General features: G+C 47.9%; 1 protein-coding gene across 1 annotated transcript in view; it reads left to right on the top strand.

The window, feature by feature from the left end:
* Positions 1-4,498: 4,498 nt before the first annotated feature.
* ADRA1D (adrenoceptor alpha 1D) overlaps positions 4,499-23,183 on the top strand; it is a 45,657-nt gene continuing 26,972 nt past the window's right edge. Inside the window, exon 1 of the mRNA XM_081960407.1 lies at positions 4,499-7,035. Coding sequence (XP_081816533.1) covers positions 6,087-7,035 — 949 coding nt within the window. The 5' untranslated portion in view covers positions 4,499-6,086. The remainder of the gene's footprint in view (positions 7,036-23,183) is intronic.

Genomic DNA, 23,183 nt, shown 5'->3' with positions numbered 1-23,183 from the left:
TCAGAACCTGCTGGATTTCACCCCTGGAGCAGAGATATTCCTAGATCGGACTTGGTTTTAGAGAATTGTCACATCTTATTCCTTCTTGGACAGGTAGCCCTCAATTTACAACAGCTTCACTTGTGACCATTTTTTCAGGCTTACGACCGTTGTAGCATCCCCCTGGTTAGATCATTTGCATTCAGGTGCTTAACAACTGACTCGTGTTTATGACAGTTGCAGTGTTCCAGGGTCACGTGGTCCCCTTTTACAACCAGCAAGGTCAGCGGGGAAGCCAGATTCACTTAACAACCGGGTTACTAACTTAACGACTGCAAGGATTCACACCACAAACGGGCCAGGAAAAGTCGTAAAATGGAGCAAAACTCACTTCAAAGATTTCTCCCTGAGTAACATAAATTTGGGGCTCAATTGTGGCCGTAGGTTGAAGTCTACCAGTATTGTCAATAAATTCTGTTATTATGTAGAATTCTAGGGCTGGAGGTGACCTCAGAGAACATCTAGTCTAACCCCCTGCCCAAGGCTGGAGACGACTTATGCCCATGATGGCAAACCTATGACACGCATGTCAGAAGTGGCACGCAGAGCCAACTTCCAGGCACACCACCCATTGCCCGTTGCTCTTCCAGGTTCCAGTGCGCACATGCACACCGTCCAGCTGGTTTTCACCTGTGCAGCAGCACCCAAAACTGGAAGAACAGTTCCCTGGAGCGCATGCACATGACGGGAAGCTGAGCTTCCGTTTTCCAGCGCATACATGTGTGCCAGTGGTGGGTTTCAAAAATTTTTAGAACCTCTTCTGTAGGTGTGGCCTGCTTTGTGGGAGTGGCTTGCCTGCCATGTGACCGGGTGGGAGTGGTCTGCCAGCCATGTGACCAGGTGAGAGTTGCTTGCCGGCCATGTGATTGGGTGGGAGTGGCTTGCCGGCCATGTGATCGGATGGGTGTGGCCAACTTGTAAAACAGGGTGAAACTCACATAACAACGCTCTTGCTTAGCAACCAAAATGTTGGCTCAGGAACTCTGGCATTGAAGTGTGCAAGTCTTAAAGCTGTCAAGTTAAAAGACCCTCGCACCCCTAACCCTTTAGAAAAAAAAACCCCAGGGGTGTTCAAACTTGAGCGCTTTAAGACTTGTGGACTTCAACTCCCAGAATTCCTCCTCCAGTCATGTTGGTTCAGGAACTCTGGCATTGAAGTGTGCAAGTCTTAAAGCTTTCAAGTTACAAGACCTTTGCAGCCCTAACCCTTTAGAAAAAAAACCCCAGGTGTGTTCAAACTTGACAGCTTTAAGACTTGTGGACTTCAACTCCCAGAATTCCTCCTCTCGCTCTTCATCTTGATGATGTGCGGACGGGCGGGTGAGGGGGGAGCTGGAACCAGTTCTAAACGGCACTGTAGATTTGTGGAACCTCTTCTATAGAGGAAGATAGAACTGGCAGGAACCCACCCCTGATGTGTGCTGGCCAGCTGGTCTTCACGCATGCATGTGCGTGCCGGAAACTGGAAATAGAGCTTACTAGCGCATGCAGGCGCACCGAAGAACTGCTCTTACAGTTTCTGGCACTCCCACGCATGCGGCTCCTGTTTTGGCACTCAATGCTGAAAAGGTTCACTAACACTGGCTTATACTATCCTGGTTGAATAGATGGCCAATCTCTTTTTGAAAACCTCCAGTGATGAAGCAGCTACAACTTCTGGTGGCAAGCTGTTCCACTGGTTAAATGTTCTAACTGTCAGGAAGTTTCTCCTGAGTTGTAAGTTGCTTCTCTCCTGGATTATTTTCCACCCATTGCTTCTTGTTCTGCCCTCAGGTGCCTTGGAGAATAGCTTGACTCCCTCTTCTTTGTGGCAACCCCTGAGATATTGGAAGATGCTATCATGTCTCCCCTAGTCCTTCTTTTCATTAAATGAGACATTCCCAGTTCCTGAAACCGTTCTTTGTGTGTTTTAGCCCCTAATATCCTGTTTGCTCTTCTCTGCACTTTTTCTAGTCTCAACATCTTTTCTACATCGTGTTGCTCTTCTCTGCAAACGCAACATTTTTTTTCCGTATCACGGTGGCCAAAACGGGATGCAGGATTCCAAGCGGGGCCTCACTTATATTATATTGCAATATATTACAGTATAATGCAGTATATTACATTATACAGAACCTCCCTGGGAGTTCTTCCAGTGCTTACTCATGAAGATGAGATCACAGGGTGTGCAAAACATTCTGATCTCCCTCCCCCCACCCCAAAAAAAACCAAAGTATTTCCAGAGTTCCCAGTTCAGAAAATAAATGCCTTCATTGTCAAAGTTTTGTCCCAAGAATAGGATGCAAGGGGCTATTTCATTCCATTCTGCTTGGAATAAAACACAGGGGGAAGGAATCATCATCCAAAGCCTCTTTGGTTATGTTTTACGCAGCCATTAAATTAATTAGATTAATAAATGGGTCCCAGCAAGGATTATTGCCTTTCCTTCAAAAAAAATTGGCCAAGAAGATTATTTTTATTTCAAAAAAATAATATCAAGGCAGCTTTCCTCAATGGGAGGGAGGGCATGAATTAATACAGGGTTACATTAGGAAAGGAAGGAAGGGGGGAGGGAGGGAGGGAGGGAAGAAGGGCAATAGCACTTAGTCTTATATGCCACTTTACAGTGCTTCACAACCATCTCTAAGCGGTTTACAGAGTCAGCCTCTTGTCTCAACAAGCTAGTTTCCTCATTTAACCGACCTTGGAAGTATGGAAGGCTGAATCAACCTTGAACCGGTCAGGATCGAACTCCTGGCAGTTGGCAGATTTAGCCTGCAATACTGCATTTTCATCACTGCACCACCAGGAAGGAGAATAAGAAAGGGAATTAAGAGAGGAAGGAAGGAAGGAAGGAAGGAAGGAAGGAAGGAAGGAAGGAAGGAAGGAAGGAAGGAAGGAAGGAAGGAAGGAAGGATGGAAGGAAGGAAGGAAGGAAGGCAGGAAGGAAGGAAGGAAGGAAAGCACAAGGGAAAGAAAGGATAAAATGGGTGAAATAATGGAAGGAAGGAAGGAAGGAAGGAAGGAAGGAAGGAAAGCACAAGGGAAAGAAAGGATAAAATGGGTGAAATAATGGAAGGAAGGAAGGAAGGAAGGAAGGAAGGAAGGAAGGAAGGAAGGAAGGAAGGAAGGGCTCCATCACTGGAGGTTTTCAAGAAGAGGCTGGAACGGGAGTGGGGGTCTCCTCCTTGAGCAGAGGGTTGGACTAGATGACTTCTAAGGTCCCTTTCAGCTCTGCTTTTTTTCCTCCCTGTTATGAGCCATCCTGCCCTCTCAGGACCTGAAATTGTGGCTACCCATCCCTGGTGGGCAGGGTGGGTGGGTGTTGGACTAGACGACCTCTAAGATCCCTTCCAGCTCTGTTGTTTCCCCCACCATCACCCCACTCCCGTTTTCCGAAGTTGTGGCCTCTCCATCCCTGGAGCCTTTCAAGAAGAGATTGGGCAGCCATCTCTCTGAAATGGTCGGGGTAGTGGGATTCAGTGGGGTTGGACTAGATGACCTCTAAGATCCCTTCCAGCTCTGGTGCTTTTTTGTTTTTTCCTATTTATGAGTCACCCTGCCCTCCCGGGACACAAAGTCGTGGCTGCTCCATCACTGGGGCTTTTCAAGAAGAGATTGGACGGCCATCTGCCTGAAATGGTCCGGGGTGGGGTGGGGTGGGGTTGGACTAGATGACCTCTAAGGATCCTTCCAGCTCTGGTTCTCCCCCAACCCCCGTTTTCCGAATTTGTGGCTTTTCAAGAAGAGATTGGACAGCCGTCTGCCTGAAATGTTCCCGGGGGGTGGTGGTAGTGGGGGGGGTTGGACTAGATGACCTCTAAGGTCCCTTCCAGCTCTGGTTCCCACCCACCCCCACCCGTTTTCTGAAGTTGTGGCTTTTCAAGAAGAAATCGGACAGCCGCCTGTCTGAAATGGTCGGAGTGAGGATGGTGATGGGGGGTGGACTAGATGACCTCTAAGGTCCCTTCCAGCTCTGGTTCCCACCCACCCCCACCCGTTTTCTGAAGTTGTGGCTTTTCAAGAAGAAATCGAACGGCCGTCTGTCTGAAATGGTCGGAGTGAGGATGGTGATGGGGGGGTTGGACTGGATGACCTCTAAGGTCCCTTCCAGCTCTGTTGTTTCTCCCCACCCCCTTGTTTTCCGAAGTTGTGGCCGCTCCATCCCTTGGGCCCTTTCAAAAAGAAATTGGACAGCCGCCTGTCTGAAATGGTCGGGGTTGTGGGGTTCAGCGGGGTTGGACTAGGTGACCTCTAAGGCCCCTTCCAGCTCTGTTGTGTTCCGAGCCGAGAGTCGGGCGCTGCGGCAGCGGTGGGCGCCCTGCCGTCCCTTTGCTGCCCCCTAGCGGGTGCCAGGCGCCCGGTTGGCACGCTGGGAATCCTTCAATGGAGCTATTTCGGGCAAGCCCCGCCCGACGCGCCGGGGACCCTCCGCTCCAGCCCCGCCGCCCCGGAGACTCGCTCGCCCGCCCGGCCGACACGCTCAGCGCTGCCCCGGCTCGGCCGACCCCGGCGCCCCTCGGCTGCGCTGCGCAAGGACCGGCTGCTTCGTCCGGTTAGCCTCGTCCCGCTTGGCGCGCTGGCTGCGGGGGGAGCGCCCGATTCAGCCCGGCTCGCTGTCCGGAGGGTCGCGCCGTGTTTGCGGGATGAAGGAGGCTTGAGGGAGACAAGGAAGGAGTGAAGAGTCTTTCTTTCTTTCTTTCTCTTTCATTCTTCCTTCTATCCTCCCTTCTTTCCTTCCTTCCCTGCTTTCCTTTCCTTCCTTCCTTTTTCCTTCCTTCCTTCCATTATTCCGTCCCCTTTATCCTTTCTTTCCCTTGTGCTTGTCCTTCCTTCCTTCCTTCCTTCCATTATTTCATCCACTTTATCCTTTCTTACTCTGGTCCTTGTCTTTCTTTCCTTCCTTCTTTCCTTCCTTCCCTCCTTCCATTATTTCACCCACTTGATCCTTTCTTTCCCTTGTGCTTGTCCTTCCTTCCTTCCTTCCTTCCATTATTTCATCCACTTTATCCTTTCTTACTCTGGTCCTTGTCTTTCTTTCCTTCCTTCTTTCCTTCCTTCCCTCCTTCCATTATTTCACCCACTTGATCCTTTCTTTCCCTTGTGCTTGTCCGTCCTTCCTTCCTTCCTTCCATTATTTCATCCCCCTTGTCTTTCTTTCCTCCCTTCTTTCCTGCTTCCTTCCTTCCTTCCCTGCCTTCCTTTCTTTCTTTCCTTCCTTCCCTCCTTCCAATATTTCACCCACTTGATCCTTTCTTTCCCTTGTGCTTGTCCTTCCTTCCTTCCTTCCATTATTTCATCCCCCTTGTCCTTCCTTTCTCAGGTCCTTCTCTTTCTTTCCTTCCTACTTTCCTTCCTTCCATTATTTCACCCACTTTATCCTTTCTCTCGTACTTGTGCTTGTCTTTCCTTCTTCCCTCCCCTTTTTCCTTTTCTTCCTTTCCTTTCCCTTCCCTTCTTTTCCTTTCCCTCTCCCAGATCACCCAAGGGGAAAGGGCCCTCAAAATAACAGCGAAGAGCTCTGCTGTCAAATATTTTCGGGGGGGGGGGGGGGTGAGAGAGATTTAGAGAACGGGGCGAGGAGGGGGGGCTTAAGGTTTGTTAATACCCCAAAGAGAGAGAGGAGAATAGATGCCTGGAGGCAGACAGGTTGGGAGAAGCCGGACAAGGTGAAGTTCTTGAGATCCAGCTCCTTTGTGGAATAAATCTGCCTGCGATGTGTGGCTGGAGACCAAGGAAGCGGTGAGCAATGCTAAGAGAGAAGGAATTGTCTGCAAAGGGAGGGAGATAGTGGGGAAAGAGAAAGAAAGAAAGATTAGGAAGGGAGGAAGGAACGGAGGAAGGAAGGGAGGAAGGAAGGAAGGAAGGAAGGAAGGAAGGAAGGGAAGGAAAGGACTAAAAAGGGGGAGGGGGCTTGGGGATTTCTCAGCAGGGGTCAACCCTACTCCCGAGATGTGGTAGGGGGGCGTGGGAGGGAGAGAGAGAGAGAGAGAGACAAGGCTGCCCCCTCTCCTCGTTGCGCTGCTGAGCCTCCGTCCCCGATGGAGACTGAACCGTTTTAGAAAAGAATGACTTTCTCTGACCGGATTAATGCCAGCTTAAATGGGAACCACACAGGGGAAGCCGGTGGGATTAACGGGTCCTGGAGCACAGAAGATGCCTTCTCCAACGGCAGCGCCTCCGTAACTCAGGGACTCAGCCTGCAGTCGGTGGGCGTGGGGCTCTTCCTGGCCGTCTTCATCCTCTTGGCTATCGTGGGCAACATCTTGGTCATCCTCTCGGTAGCCTGCAACCGGCACCTCCGGACGGTCACCAACTACTTCATCATCAACTTGGCCATCGCGGATTTGCTGCTCAGCACCACCGTCCTGCCCTTCTCGGCCACTTTGGAGGTGTTGGATTTTTGGGTCTTTGGGCGCATCTTCTGCGACATCTGGGCCGCCGTGGACGTCCTCTGTTGCACGGCTTCCATCATGAGCCTGTGCATCATCTCGGTGGACCGCTACATCGGGGTCAAGTACTCCCTCAAGTACCCCACCATCATGACGGAGAAGAAGGCTGTGGTTATCTTGGGGGTGGTCTGGCTCTCCTCCATGGTCATCTCCATCGGGCCCCTCTTGGGGTGGAAGGAAGAGCCTCCCGAAAACGAGGCGTACTGCACCATCACGGAGGAGCCCGGCTACGCCCTCTTCTCGTCCCTCTTCTCCTTCTACTTGCCCCTCTTGGTCATCCTGGTGATGTACTTCAACATCTACGTGGTGGCCAGGAGGACCACCAAGAGCCTGGAAGCTGGGGTCAAGAAAGAACGGGGCAAATCCATGGAAGTGGTGCTCAGGATCCATTGCAGGAATGTCTTGGAGGACTCCTTGGCTAGCACCAAGAGACATACCTTCAGGAGCTCTCTCTCCGTCCGCCTCTTGAAGTTCTCCAGGGAGAAGAAGGCAGCCAAGACGTTGGCCATCGTAGTTGGGGTCTTCATTCTCTGCTGGCTGCCGTTCTTCTTCGTCCTGTCATTTGGTAAGTAGGACAACTTGGGCCTCGCAGGGGTCGGTCATTAGACTGGTGGAGCAAGTGGTGGCGCGGCCATATTTTATCTCTGGTTCAGGAGAACGGATTCTCTCCCTCCTAGAAGGGATCAGACGTAGGAAGAATTGTTCTCCAGTTAGGCCCTCCAGAGACCCAATGGATTTTTGGGATTTAAATCCAAATTTGGGAGGTCCTTGGTGCTCTCTGAATTTGGTGGCTTTCTTGCAGATGTTTCGTGACCCATCTAGGTAACATCATCAGTGCTAGAAAGGAACGAGGAGGAGGACTGCGGGGTCCTTAGTACTCTCTGAGCTTGGTGTTTTTCTGGCAGGTGTTTCATGACCTATCTAGGTAACATCATCAGTGCTAGAAGGAAATGGGGTTTGCAGAGAGGGGGAAGAGGAGGAGGCGGGGAGCGTGGGGTCCTTGGTGCTCTCTGAGCTGGATTGTTTTCTTGCAGACGTTTCATGACCCAACTAGGTAACATCATCAGTAATAGAAGGGAGTGGGTGAGGAGGAGGAGGAGGGGGCGTTGTGGGGTCCTTGCTGCTCTCTCGGCTTGGTGTTTTTCTTGCAGACGTTTCATGACCCAATTAGGTAACCTCATCAGTGCCAGAAGGGAGTGGGATTTGCAGAGAGGAGGAGGGGGAGGGGGAGGACTGTGAGGTCCTTGGTGCTCTCTGAGCTTGGTGGCTTTTTTGCAGACGTTTCATGACCCAACTAGGTAACATCATCAGTGCTAGAAGCCCCACTCCCTTCTGGCCCTGATGTTGTTACCTAGATGGGTGATGAAACGTCCTTAGGGGGGGAAAAAACACCCCAATCTCAGGGAGCACCCAGGATCCCTCATTTCCACCCAGAGCAACAAATAATCTCCTCTATCGATCCGAATTCAGTTGTCTAGCTGCAGAGAAACCAAGAATAACAATCTGGCCCACCAACCAAGATCTCTCTTGTAGGATCGTGAAACCTTCCCTAAATATCTTTGGTAGGGGTGAAAATGTCCCCATTTAAAGCTCTGCCATCCGTTCTATGCATCTTGAACAGCACGTTGAAGAGGGCAAGGTTTTAAAACAAATGTTTCTTGCAAAGCTAAGGGGAGACTGGAGTCACTCGGCATCTGTTCAAAACTTGCCAATAACACAATGTCGAAAGATAAAGGATGCCGTGGCTCAGTGGCTAAGACGCTGAGCTGGTCGATCACAAAGGTCGGCGGTTCGAATCCCTAAGCGCCGCGTAATGGAGTGAGCTCCTGTGACTTGTCCCAGCTTCCTCCAACCGAGCAGTTCGAAAGCACGTAAAAAAATGCAAGTAGAAAAATAGGGACCAACTTTGGTGGGAAGGGAACAGCGTTCCGTGCACCTTTGGTGTTGAGTCATGCCGGCCACATGACCACGGAGACGTCTTCGGACAGCGCTGGCTCTTCGGCTTTGAAACGGAAATGAGCACTGCCCCCTAGAGTCAGGAACGGCTAGCACTTATGTGCGAGGGGAACCTTTACATTTAATGCAGCTAACGATCAGGGAGTTGGATAGAAAAGGCAGGTTAAGTTCTAACAGGTGTGGATTCTCTATTTAATGCTAGTTCTCTTTAGTGGGAGCCCCCCCCCCCAAAAAAAACCTTACCCTAACAAACTTTGGGTTGTGCAGACATCTGTATCAGAAAGGTCTCCTTCGCGGTGATCTTCCATCCACCCTTTTTGCAGAGGCTCCTTCAGGTGCCTCTCAAAGTTTTGAAAGGGTTCCTTGGGACCCACAATGTGTTTTGCTGATGCCCTCCAGAAACAACTTTGTTTGCCCCAGAAGGATGGGGCCGAGCTGGACCTGATGGCAAGCTGAAAAGATGCCACTTCGTCCAGCAGAAGTCCTTTTACTTGGGGCAGATGTTGGCACCCAACTAGGGGGCGGCGTCTAGTCAACTTTGACCGAACTCAAAAAAACGGAACCGGTGGTGAGATCTTATTAGGTCTTTCAGGACATCTCGTGGGCTGTTTGAGTAGACCGAGAAGTCCAAAGAACCTCCGAGAACAGCCATCACCAACTGGTCGCCCGTGGACCACTGGTGGTCTGCGAGGAAATTTTGGTGGCCTGCAGAAAAATTATTTGCATTTTGTATATTGCACTAAATCCTCAAACTACGACCCCTGGGACGGATACGTGCAATGAACGCTTGTGTTGCTGCAGAGAGTCTCCCCCTTCGGGATCTTTTTGTGCGGGATGGAGGGGGGGCAGAAATTCCGACTTGGGGTCTGCTTCATCCTCCTGGTGGGGGGCTTTGGGCAAAGGCTGGAGGGAAGAGCCGCTGGTGGCGAAGAGCCGGAGGGTCTTGTTCCAGTGAGACTGCATCATGGCCTGGAACTGGCTGACCATCTCAGCCCGCTGAGCCTCCAGGCGCGGGTACCTGGCCTTGCACTCCCGCAGGTCTTCCCTCTGCTTGGAAAGCCTATGCTCCTAGTCCTCAGTGAGGTGCTTCTGCTAAGCCTTATTCTCGGCCAGATCCAATTTGAATTGAGCTGTTTTGCCAACTCCTGATGGTTGGTCCAAAATCATTCAGTAGGCTTTCGTGCCTAAGATGGGACTAGAACTCACTGTCTCCTAGTGATTGGCCCAAAGTCACCCAGCTGCCTTTCATGCCTAAGGCGGGACTAGAACTCAACCGTCTCCTGGTGATTGGCCCAAAGTCACCTAATCACCTTTCACGCCCGAAGTGAGACTAGAAGTCACAGTCTCCTGATGATATGTCCAAAGTTACCTAGCCAGCTTTTATGTCTAAAGCGAGTCTAGAACTCACCGTCTCCTGCTTTCTAACCGGGCGCCTTGATCACTAAACCCAAACTGTCTCTCCTTGCTCTTAGTAATATTGTAGTACCGCCCCCCCCCAATTAATCTGTGGAACAGGTGAGGAGTGGATTCTGAAACTTACCCATATAGTTAACCTGGATTGCTGATGCATTAAAACAAACTTAAGTTAACAGTCTAATTTTTCGTGGAAATTGGGGCTTAAGACCAAAGGAATTTCAGGGGGGAAAATAAAGTACCCCTCACTAGTATTCATGGTTCGTTCACTATAGACTGGCCCACCGGTTGACTAAAATTGAAGACGTCATTTCGCTTTGCATCCCGCGCCCAAATGAAAGAAAATTCACTGGGAATGACTGAACATCTTTTCTAGATTAAAAACAAATAAATTCATTTTTGAGTATGAACCCCGAACATTATTAAATAGGCTAATAGGAGTTTATAGAAAATATCCAGACAGGAAATGCAGCATTGGGTCAATTGTCTAAAACTGTCTTTCTTGACTTTGTAGTAACTTTAAGCTCTGTAAGGCTTCAACTCCCAGAATTCCCCAGCCTGGAGAATTCTGGGAATTGAAGTCCACACAGTTTAAAACTGCCAAGGTTGGAAAAACACTGGTCTAAAAGACATTGGACAATGTATATTTCTAATCAACCTATGTATGTGACTGCCAGAGAAAACCAAGGAGGCTTAAATTCAGCTAGTACTCGGATGGGAGACCACTAAGAAATCCAAAAACAATCAAGTAGGTTGAGAATTTGAAAAATCCCAGGAAAATGGGACATTTGCATATATGGCTGTGTAGAATTGTCGGTCAGTTATATGGGGATTGTGATGTACATTAAATGCAGGGCACAGTGTCTTGGAAGTCTCAAAGCTTTTTTTATTTGAAGTTTCTAGTCCATATGGTTGCAGAAATCTGTTAGACAGCGGCTTACGCTAATCACAGGATGTGAAGGATGCAAATCAATCCATCTGCATCGATTTATCATAGAACCAAAATAAACTAAAAAGTCACTTGGGTGTGTTTTGCAAGAAAAAAAGGGCACCAGTAGAAGAAGTAACATTTATTCAGTGCAAAACTGGAATTTCTAATTAGTTTCGCAAAGATGTGGCAACACCTGAACACTTCGAAGTATTTTTAAAAGAGAAAATTGGGTCTTAATATATTTAAACCATGCTGGCTGGGGAATTTTGGGAGTTGAAGTCCGGGAGTTTAAAACTGTTGGGGATGGGAAACCCCGCTGCTCTCTGACGGAAGCAAATTGTCCCAGTAGTTAGGTTTGTATTGTGTCGTTTTTCACATTGCTTTCGAACTAGATTACAATATACCAGCCGGGACGCAATGACTTTAAATAGAAATACATGTCAAAGAAAAAGGCAAGGAAAAAAAGCCACTAATTTTATCAGCCAAACTTTTTTTGCCTGTTTAAGAAATTTAGATGCATTTGTTTGTGTGTTTCTGTGCTTATGTGTGTGTGAGGGAGGGAGGGAGGGAGGGAGGGAGGGAGGGAGAGAAGGAAGAAAAGAAAGAAAAAAGAACGAGAAGAAGAAAGAGAGGGAAAAGGAGAGAGAGAGAAAGCGACTGGAAGGGACAGAGGATAAGGGAGAGAGGAAGGAAGGGGGGAGGGGAGGAAGGAATTAGGGAGGGAGAGAAGGAGGGAGGGAGGGAAAAGAAGAAAGGAAGGGAGGAATGAGCTAGGGAGAAAGGGACCAGAAGGAAGTAAGGAATTTGGGAGGGAGAGAAGGAGGGAGGGAGGATAAGGAAGAGAAGGAAGAAGAGAAAGAAAAAAGAACGAGAAGAAGAAAGAGAGGGAAGAGGAGAGAGAGAGAAAGCGACAGGAAGGGACGGAGGATAAGGGAGAGAGGAAGGAAAGGGGAGGGGAGGAAGGAATTAGGAAGGGAGAGAAGGAGGGAGGGAGGGAAAAGAAAGGAAGGGAGGAATGACCTAGGTAGAAAGGGACAGAAAGGAAGGAACGAAAGAAAGAAAGAAGGGAGTAATTTCTCAGTGTTAAGAGCCAAAATCCATTTGGGAGCATAAATTACAACAGAATAAATGAGACAAGCTCCTGCATTTGAATTTTGAAGACAACTGCTAGGTCATTTTTGGCAATGGACCTTGTTTTCACTCCAACCAGTGGCAGCCTTATGTGACAGTGTGGTATAGTGGTTAGTGAATCCCATTTCCTCTCCAGCATGGAAAATCTGTGGAAAGTCACTGACACATCACACAGACAAATTCTTCATGTTTGCACAACTTCCACCTTAGGGTGGTTGAGAAGAGTTTGCCAAAGAAATTCAAAAATGTGGTAACTTGAGTTTCTGAAGCAGGGTTTCCCAACTGTGGCAATTTTAAGACGCGTGGACTTCAGCTCCCAGAATTCCCCAGCCAGCCAGGGAATTCTGGGAGTTGAAGCCCACCCATCTTTTGAAGTTGCAAGGCCGTCCTAGACCCCCCAAAAAAGGCTGAGATGAAAATGAGATTATTAATTTAGAATATATTAGAACAAAATAATAACTTTATTGTCACTTTGAATGAGAATAAAATTATTCTACTAGCTGGATACCCGTGCTCTACTACGAAACTATGTGTTCGGGCTGGATAAATTTACAGCTTGAAAATAAATGCTAGTTACGATCGGCCTCTCCTATCCCCTTCTCTCCTTCAGTCTAACTCCTTAGCATCAGAGCGTTTTTCAGGTGGGGAGTGGGAGTATAATGTCTAAACTCCCAGCCCGCAGGCCGAATGAGTCACAGCCTGGCCACACCCACACCCAAGTGGCAGTTGGAACAGAGTTCTTTTCAGGTGGGGAGGGGGAGTATAATGTCTAAACTCCCAGCACGCAGGCCGAATGAGTCACAGCCTGGCCACACCCACACCCAAGTGGCAGTTGGAACAGAGTTCTTTTCAGGTGGGGAGGGGGAGTATAATGTCTAAACTTCCAGTCCGCAGGCCGGATGAGTCACAGCCTGGCCACACCCACATCCAAGTGGCAGTTGGAACAGAGTTCTTTTCAGGTGGGGAGGGGGAGTATAATGTCTAAACTCCCAGCACGCAGGCCGAATGAGTCACAGCCTGGCCACACCCACACCCAAGTGGCAGTTGGAACAGAGTTCTTTTCAGGTGGGGAGGGGGAGTATAATGTCTAAACTTCCAGTCCGCAGGCCGGATGAGTCACAGCCTGGCCACACCCACATCCAAGTGGCAGTTGGAACAGAGTTCTTTTCAGGTGGGGAGGGGGAGTATAATGTCTAAACTTCCAGTCCGCAGGCCGGATGAGTAACAGCCTGGCCACGCCCACACCCAAGTGGCAGTTGGAACAGAGTTCTTTTCAGGTGGGTTTATATATCATGTTTCCCCGAAAATAAGACAGGGTCTTATTTTCTTTTGACCCCCGAAATAGGTGCTTGGCCTTATTTTCGGGGAGGTCTTATTATTTTTGAGGCGCAGGAGGCGGTGAGTGTGATCACCTCACGGTTACTGCTGTGTTGCAATATTTTCAGGGGAGGGCTTATTTTAGCGCATTCGCTCCAAAGCCCGATTGGATTTATTATCCGGGGAGGTCTTATTTTCGGGAAAACAGGATAGATTCTATCCCATTCTAAATTAATAATCTCATTTTCATCTCAGCCTCTCTTTTTTTGGTCTAGAACGGGGTTTTGCAACTTGCACATTTCCCCCCCCCCAATTCTTTCTACTCTGCCTTTCTAAATTATCTTGATAAACACAACCACAATTGCCTATGTGAGTCCTGCTGAGGTCTGTGAAGCTCAACGTACTCAAAACAGTGATGCTTTCGCCCGGTGCCCTGCGTTTGGAATCCTCGCCTGTTTTTTCTTTAGGTAGGGGCCAATCTTTTCCATGCCTGCCTTCTGCATTCCTGGGGATTCTGAAAAAGAAGGCAATGTTGAAATGGATCTCCTAATTGCATGGGGGGGGGGGAACCATAGGCAGGAATAGATAGCGATAGAAGCCAGGAGCCAAACAATTAATTAGCCCGGCGTTTCTTTCCGTGTTTTACTATAAACAAAATTCTAACCTTTGATTTGGGTGATATCACATGAGCAGCTGAAATAATTTATAACGGAGGTCAGCTAAAAAAAACAAAACAAAAAGAAGATTGTGTTATTCACGGACAGCCGAGGGACCGGATAATTGGGATTTTGCAACGTGGGTCTTTTACAGCACAAATAAGTGGAATTGGGGGGCTGTGGGGAGTGTGGGGGGGGTGTATTTTTTTTAATTACGCTTGTGTGTAGAGGCTGGGTGATTTAGAGATTCTGACAGCAGGGGGGGAAAGACCCCTGATTGTGTGGCACTCTTAGCAGGGCGCTTCAGAAGTAACGTAATCCAAATGAAAATACAAATAGTCCTCTACGTATGACGATAATTGAGCTGAAAATTTCCACCTCTAGGTGAGACAGTGGTTAAGGGAAATTTTGCCCCATTTTGCAACCTTGTTAAGAGACTCATTGTAGTTGTTAAGTGAGTCATACGGTTGTTAATTAAATTTGGCTTCCTCGTTGCTTATCAGAAGGTCGTAAAAGGGGATCGTGTGACCCTGGAACACTGCAACCGTCATAAATATGAGTCAGCTGCCAAGTGTCCTCCTCCTCTTTCTTCTTCTTCTCCTCCTCCTCCTCCCCTTCCTCCTCCTCTTCTTCTACTCCTTCTTTTTCTTCTTCTTTTCTCCTCCTCTTCTCCTCCCCTCCCCCTTCTCTTCCTCCTCCCTCTTCTCCTCCTCCTCTTCCTTCTTCTTTATCTTCTCCTCCTCCTCCTTTTCCTTCTACTCCTCTTCCTCTTTCTTCTTCTTCTCTTTCTCCTCCTCCTCTTCTTCTTCTCCTCCTTTTCCTTCTCCTCTTCCTCCTCTTTCCTCTTCTTCTTCTCCTCCTCCTTCTTCATCTTTATCTTCTCCTCCTCCTTTTCCTTCTCCTCCTCTTCCTCTTTCTTCTTCTTCTTCTTCTCTTTCTCCTCCTCCTCCTCCTCTTCTTCTCCTCCTTTTCCTTCTCCTCTTCCTCCTCTTCCTCCTCTTTCCTCTTCTCCTCCTCCTCCTCCTTGTAGAAAACACTCCTTCTTCCGGGGAAGAAATGCATCTTAAGGCACCACATGGATTAAAGGGCCACACTTGGAATCCTGCATCCAGTTTTGGTCACCACATTACAAAAAAGATGTGGAGACTCTAGAAAGAGTGCAGAGAAGAGCAACAAAGAGGATTAGGGGACTGGAGGCTAAAACATATGAAGAACGGTTGCAGGAACTGGGAATGTCTCATTTAATGAAAAGAAGGACTAGGGGAGACATGATAGCAGTCTTCCAATATCTCAGGGGTTGCCACAAAGAAGAGGGAGTCAAACTATTCTCCAAGGCACCTGAGGGCAGGACAAGAAGCAATGGGTGGAAACTAATCAAGGCGAGAAGCAACCTAGAACTGAAGAGCAATTTCCTGACAATGAGAATAAGTAACCAGTGGAACAGCTTGCCACCAGAATTGTGAATGCCCCAACACTGGAAGTTTTTAAATGGACAACCATTTAAAATGGCATAGGGTTTCCTGCTAGAGCAGGGGGGTTGGATTAGAAGGTTTCTTCCAACTCTGATTCTATTCCATTCCATTCTTATTACTTCCCGACAGAACAATTAATCAGAGGAACTCCTTGCCTCCAGACATTGTGAGTGCTCCATCACTGGAGGTTTTTAAGAGGAGATTGGACAACCATTTGTCCGGACCGGCATAGGATCTCCTACTTGAGCAGGGGGTTGGACTAGAAGACCTCCAAGGTCCCTTCCCACTCTGTTATTCTGTATGCATCGAGGGAATCTTGAAAGGCATTTAAAAAAAAACAACCAGCTGTTTACTCCTTTCTGGAAACAAAGGCAAGAGTGTAACTATTATCTAAGCAAACACAGCAGCAAACATCTGGTAGCTCCAATTGACTGAGGTTCCTCGGTCAAACAACCCGTCCCGCGAGCTCCTAAAACCCAGAATTTGAGAGATGCATCGCGCGTTCCCAGCGAGATATATTTAACATAAGACTCCGCTCGGATTGAAAAGATGTAAAAGTGACTGAGCTATTTTTACGCAGTCCGGAGCAACAGACATGAGTCAGCCTCCACCTCTTCTGAATACAGATTGGCAGTTCTGGGCTGAAGAGAGGAGTTGTAGTGGCTGGTCCAGGGCCTAAAGAGAGAGAAGGAGAGAAAGGGAGGCAGAGATGGATAGAGATGATAGAAACAGAAAAAGAGGGAGGGAGAGAAAGGGAGGGAGGGAAGGAGGGAGGGAGAGATGGATAGAGATGATAGAAAAAGAGAGGGAGGGAGGGAGAGATGGGTAGAGATGATTGGTAGAGAGAGGGGGGGATGGAGGAAGAGATGGATAGAGATGATAGAAACAGAAAAAGAGGGAGAGAAAAAAGGGAGAGAGGGAGAGAGAGATGGATGAGATGATCGAAAAGAGGGAGAGATGTGGATAGAGATTATAGAAAGAGAGAGGGAGAGAGAGGGTAGGAGAGATGGATAGAGATGATAGGAACAGAAAAAGAAGGGGAGAAAAAAGAGAGAGAGGGAGAGTGAGATGGATGAGATGATAGAAAGAGAGAGGGAGAGAGGGAGAGAGAGATTATAGAAACAGAGAGGGAGAGAGGGAGAGAGAGATTATAGAAACAGAGAGGGAGAGAGAGGGAGGGAGAGATGGATAGAGATGATAGAAACAGAAAAAGAAGGAGAGAAAAAGAAAGGGAGAGATGGATGAGATGATAGAAAGAGAGAGGGAGAGAGGTGGATAGAGATTATAGAAATAGAGGGAGAGATGGGTGGAGATGATTGATAGAGAGAGGGAGGGAGGGAGGGAGAGAGATGGATAGAGATGATAGAAAGAAAAAGAGGGATGGAGGGAGAGATGGATAGAGATGATAGAAAGACAGAGAGGGGGGAGGGAGAGACGGGAGAGAGAGAGATGGATAGAGATCATAGAAACAGAAAGAGGGAGGGAGGGAGAAAAAGAAAGGGTGGGAGGGAGAGGGAGAAAGATGGATAGAGATAGAAAAAGAAAGAGGGAGGGAGGGAGGGAGAGAAAGGGAGATGAATAGAGATGATAGAAACAGAAAGAGAGAAGGAGAGAAAGACAGGGAGAGAGAGAGATGGACAGAGAACACAGAAATGGAAAGAGAGGTAGGGGGGAATAGGAAGATTTGAGACCCCAGATCTGGCCAATTTTCCCCTCTGCGATGCATCTCCAGGGCTTGCAACTGAAGAGCAGATACAAGGCGTGGCCTACACTGAGCCAAAGACTTTGTCGTGGTAGGCAGTGTTTACATCACCCGATGCCAACGTCCCTATATGTGTGATTGGCAGAAAATGTTGCTGCAATATAGCGAGGGCCACTTCAGGACAGCTGGAAAGGGCACCTATAAGCTCTCTTGCTTGCTTATTGATTGAGTGATTTGATTTTTTTTTTAAATCCCACCTTTATTACTTTCTAAGTAATGAATAAATAACCTGAGATTCCTTCCTTCTCCTGATTTCCCCACAACAAGGAGGTGGGTTGGACTGAAAGAGAGAGGGAGGCACTGGCCCAAAGTCACTCAGCTGGTTTTCATGTATAAGGTGGGACTAGAACTCACTGTCTCCTGGTGATTGTCCTAAAGTTCTCCAGCTGTCTTTCATGTTTAAAGTAGGACTAGAACTCACCTTCTCCTAGCGATTGGCTCAAAGTTCTTCAGCCAGCTTTCATGTCTAAGGCAGGACTAGAACTCACAGTCACCTGGTGATTAGGCCAAAGTCACTCAGCCAGTTGTTAAGCGGGTCATCACATATCCACGCCCAATTTTATGCTTTCCTTTGCAACAGAAGTTCTGGTCTCCGTTGTGGTCATAAGTCAAGGATTATCCCTATTGCTAAAGCTACACACTTGTGGACATCATATTTATTCCTAATAAGTTATAAATGTTATAACATACATCCTGGCTTCTGACTTCCTCTTGTCTGTTTATGTCAGGAGATAGGGAGATACCTTCTGGGAAGAACATGTGTTTCTATCCAGGTTCACACATTACACTGTATAGTGCTTATCTTCACAAAACATGATTCACCAGCTCGGTTGTAAATCTGTTCTGACTGAGACTTCCCCAGAGCTTGAAGCAAACTCCTGGTCCCAACAAAAACCCTTTTTATTAATTTGCTGTCAATTCTACTCATTCACATCCAGTCTTTCAAGGGAGGATTTACGGTCACAGACCTTATCTGGCTTGGAGAGCAGACAGGCCGATTTCTTCAAAACTTGGCAAGGAGTCTTGGAGAGTCACGAACCAATTAAGCAAACTCATTGCCTCCTGCAAACTCCACTCCCTTTCGCTCCTCTTTTATTCCCTCTGGGAGGGGCCATTCATCATCCACCTGTGGCCTTACTCCTAAGTCGGCCCCTGTTCTTTAGCTGTTCCCTTCGCTCTGCGCATGCGCACACTGAACAGGCTCCAGCTGTTCTTCTGCCCCACTGATCTCAGTCTCTGAAGGCAGCTGATAACTGGCATAGGGCTCTGGCCCCCTCTCTGCCTCCAACACAGAGCCCTCATCCGAGCCTTCCCCAGACTCCAGGACTGGCCCATGCTCCTCCTCAACCTCCTCACTGTCCGAATCTGTTGCCAGCTCTGCTGACCGCTGGCGGGCCACAACAAAATCTAAGGACGGCATTCCCACATGATGCCCTTAGGTGGTTGTATAATCTCAGTTTGCTGGATTCTTAGTGGACATCCTTTGTTTTGCATACTCAATCTGTTGGGTCAACAGATGCTTGTTCAACATAATGTGCTCCATCATTGGAGGCTTTTGAGAAGAGAGTAGACAGCCATTTGTCCACCATGATATCAGGCCTCCTGCTCAAGCAGGGGGTTGGACTAGAAGACCTCTGAAGCCCCTTCCAAACGTATTATTCTGTGTTCTATATTATCCCAACTCTCGAGAGCGGTTTGGCCTAAATGGTGAATTGTGTTGTGCTGCCTTGAGAAGAAACCCAGAGATATAAGGTGAGGTTTGCTGAACAAGCCATGTTTCAGCAAATTGTGGCTTACTGCAATGCATAGACTGGCATCTACCAAAAACCAGTGTTGATGGAACAGTGGGATAAAGACATTTATGGGGGAGTGGAGATTGCTATTTTGAAGGTTTGTGAATTTTGTTATGTTGTGTTGCTGTTGTTTTTTTTAAAAAATGCAGACACACCGAAGCTACCCGCAGCCTCATCCATCTGTTTTCCTTCGGTTTTCCATTCGTTTCCTGTCCAAAAAATCTGCAGGCATTTTCATCACCTTGTTTGATAGGGCAATCTTGGGGAAACTCCAGGTGGTCTTGCAAAATAAGCTGGGGGAAGCCATCGTGCTGTGTCTCAAACACACAACCACACACACACACGGGGAGGGGAGCAGTTTACAGGAGCATCTTCGAGCTTCCTTTATCCTTTTTGTATTTAGAGCAGGGATCGGCAACCTGGAGCTCTGGAGCTTCGTGTGGCTTTTCCATCCCTCTACTGCAGGCTCCCTGTCTCCACAACAATTTTGAGAGGAGCTCCCGATAAAGGCAGAGGAAGCACGGCGCTCCAGGAGGAGACTCTATGCCGAGGGGCGGGTTTTCTGGTCGGCTCCAAAATTGATAGGGCTTTCGGTTAGGACAGGTAGAGAGGAAAACAGATGCCACACTAGGAAGAGACTCCATGGTAGGGGAACTGACTTCCGGTCGGCTCCAGAATTGAATGGGGAGGAGGGGGTAATTCGGGTTAGGACCTTTGTGGCTGTTTGTGTTAAGGTTGCCGACCCCTGCCCTAGAGAGTAATGAGGTTGCACATGTGTGTAGGATGGGCCTTGCAAATGTGGAATAAATGTTTACCATGCCAGCTTGTGGTCCCGACCTGCTAGAGATTTCAAAACATAAGTTGACTGCAATTGTGGAGTTATCTGAAGTTGTCTGAGACTTGAATCATTGCAACTGGACTCATTTTTGTTTGAAGGCGTTATTTTGAGAAACGTCACTCAAACTAACAACAATGAGTCCCAGTGGCAACGATTCCACCTTCGGGCCACTGGTCAAGCTATTCTCCAAAGCACCAGAGGGCAAGGAGCAATGGGTGGAAACTAATGAAGGAGAGAAGCAACTTAGAACTGAGGAGACATTTCCTGACAGGGAGAACAATTAATCAGTGGAACGACTTGCCACCAGAGGTGCTCCATCGTTGGAGGCTCCTAAGAAAAGACTAGACAGCCGTTTGTCCAAAATTATAGTGCCCTGATGGCAAACCTATGGCATGCGTGCCACAGGTGACATGCAAAGCCCTCTCTGCGGGCAGACGAGCTCTTGCCCCAGCTCAGCTCCACTGCGCATTAATGTGCACCTTCCATTGGCCAGCTGATTGTTGGATCTCTGCCGCACATGGTGCATGCGGGGCGCATGCGGGATACATGCATGCATGCACGGGGTCATGACGCATACATGCACAGGTCCCCTCTCCATGGCCCGTGTTTGCTCCCAGGAGGCTGCAGGGAGACCTACTAGGCCCAAAACATTGCGCTTTCGGCACGCAGCGACAAAAAGGTTAGCCACCACTGGTATAGGGTTTCCTCCTTGAGCAAGGGATTGGACTAGAAGACCTCTAAGCTCCCTTCCGATTCTGTTATTCTGTTATTTTATTCTGCTATCGACAAATCACGAAGGCGATTTCCTGGTGCTTATGCAGAGAAGTTGATAACTCAGCATCTTTGATGACTGATTTCTGAACATCCCAATCTGGCGAGCTGAGGACGGCTTCAATTTCGCGTTCCAGTTCTCCTGATCCTCTGTTTATTTTCTCAACTCTTGAGATTGAGGGTTTCTTGGGACGGAAACCAAATTATGCGAGGAATTCCGAACGTGGGGCCTGGACCCGGCGGCCTGAACATTTCAGCCAAGAGTTGAAGCTCAAGTTTTTAGGCATCGTTTTTAAGGCACCCCCAAGGAAGTCGCTCGCGAAAACAACATTCGAAAAAGCCAAAACCTCCTTTTCATTTATTTTGTTTTATTTTGGTCAGTTAAATTTGGATCCTGAAACGTGGCGTAGCGAGGTTTTCGGACGCGACCAAAATAACAGATTCGGCTCCTGAGCCAAAAAGTCCAACAACCTGTTTGAAGCGAAGAGGGTGAGATTCGGTGTAGCTTGTCTTTCCCACACTAAAAAAAAAGGTGGGGGGAGCATTAGAGGATTTTTTTGGGGGGGGGGAGACATCAAACCTCAGGTGAATTAAACTGTGAGATCGGAGGGTAGAGGGCAGAGAAGTCTGTGGAGATTCTCCGTCATCCAGATCACGGTTGTCCCAAAGGTGCTTTTTTTTCAGAAGGCAACTGGACTTTTTTGGTGTTTCTTTGAAGACGGTTCATTTCTCATCCAAGAAGCTTCTTCAGCTTCTGACTGGATAGTGGGGGATGGAAGGATTCATGCTCCTTGCAGACAGCTGGTCAGACAGCTGGCAGGAATAGCCAACACTCCAGAAGACAGGCTAAAGATACAGAAGGATCTTGACAAACTTGAACATTGGGCACTATCTAATAAAATGAAATTCAAGGGTGAAAAGAGTAAGGCTCTACATTTAGGCAAGAAAAACGAAATGCACAGGTACAGTATAGGTGGTACCTTGCTCAACAGTAGTAACTGTGAAAGGGATCTTGGAGTCCTACTGGACAACCATTTTAATATGAGCCAGCCGTGGGCAGCAGCTGCCAAAAAAGCCAACACAGTTCTAGGCTGCATCAACAGAGGGATAGAATCAAGATCACGTGAAGTGTTAATACCATTTTATAATGCCTTGAGAAGGCCACACTTGGAATACGGCATTCAGTTTTGGTTGCCACGATGTAGAAAAGATGTGGAGACTCTAGAAAGAGTGCAGAGAAGAGCAACAAAGAGGATTAGGGGACTGGAGACTAAAACATATGAAGAACGGTTGCAGGAATTGAGTATGTCTAGTTTAATAGAAAGAAGGACTAGGGGAGACAGGATAGCAGTCTTCCAATATCTCAGGGGTTCCCACAAAGAAGAGGGAGTCAAAACTATTCTCCAAGGCACCTGAGGGCAGAACAAGAAACAATGGGTGGAAACTAATCAAGGAGAGAAGCAACTTAGAACTGAGGAGAAACTTCCTGACAGTTAGAACAATTAATCAGTGGAACAGAAGTTGCCTCCGGAAGTTGTGAATGCCCCAACGGTGGAAGTCTTAAGAAGATGTTGGATAGCCATCTGTCTGAAACGGTATATCGTTTCCTGCCTAGGCAGGGGGTTGGACTAGAAGACCTCCAAGGTCCCTTCCAACTCTGCTATTGTGTTGTATTGTATTTGCATCCTTTTAGAGAGTCGTTGAGGCCATGGAAGTTTTCTCTGTATCCTCAGGGTCACATGAGCCGAGCTCCTAGTTCTTGTAGTCTGCATTTTTTTTTCCTTTGGAAATCCATTTCTATTCCCACACCGTTCAAAGGGTCTTCATCCCAATTTGCATAGCTAAAACCCAGTAGAGATTCTCAGTCATCCAGGTCACGATTGGCCCAAAGGTGCTTTTTTTTTTTCAGGAGGCAACTGGACTTTCTTGTTTTTTCTTTGGAGGCGTTTCGCTTCTCCTCCAAGAAGCTTCTTCAGCTCTGAGTGGATGGTGGGGAATGGAAGGATTTATCTTCCTTGCAGACAGCTGGTCCTTGGCGTCCTTTTAGAGACCCGTTGAGCTGAAGGAGATTCTTAACCACTGAGCCACCATGCTCCACCTTGGAAATGAAGAGGCATTTCCTGACAGGGAGAACAGCTGCCTTCTCCGAGACGTCACTGAAAGATTTTCAAGAAAAGGTTTGTTTCTCCTGGATGGGCAGTTGGCTCATCTTTCATCATCTTTAAAGCGCTCCATGGCACAGGACCTAGTTATTTGCGGGATCGCATCCTGCCCCATAGATCCCTTCGGCCGATTCGCTCCCACAGAGAGGGACTCCTCCGGGTGCCGTCCACTAGGCAATGCCAGCGGGCGACGCCCAGGAGTAGGGCCTTCTCTGTGATGGGCCCGACCCTTTGGAATGACCTCCCCGCAGATATCAGGACTATCACCGACCTCCGTTCCTTCCGTAAGAAACTAAAGACCCACCTGTTCAATCTAGCCGGCCTGGCCTAATTCCTAATTCCCAATTTTAGTTCCTTAAGCCTGCATTTTTTAAATTTTCTAGGGGTATACTTTTAGTTGTTTTTAATTTAATTTTTAATTTTTACTTTTTGTACAGTTGTATGAGGTTTAATTCGTTTTTAAGGGTATGGGATATTCGTCTTTTGTATTCGTTTTAATGACACACCTGTA

This window comes from Natrix helvetica (genome assembly GCF_964273705.1).
Source record: "Natrix helvetica genome assembly, chromosome: 7".
Lineage (NCBI taxonomy): Eukaryota > Metazoa > Chordata > Lepidosauria > Squamata > Natricidae > Natrix > Natrix helvetica.
This window is presented reverse-complemented; position numbering and strand designations above follow the sequence as displayed.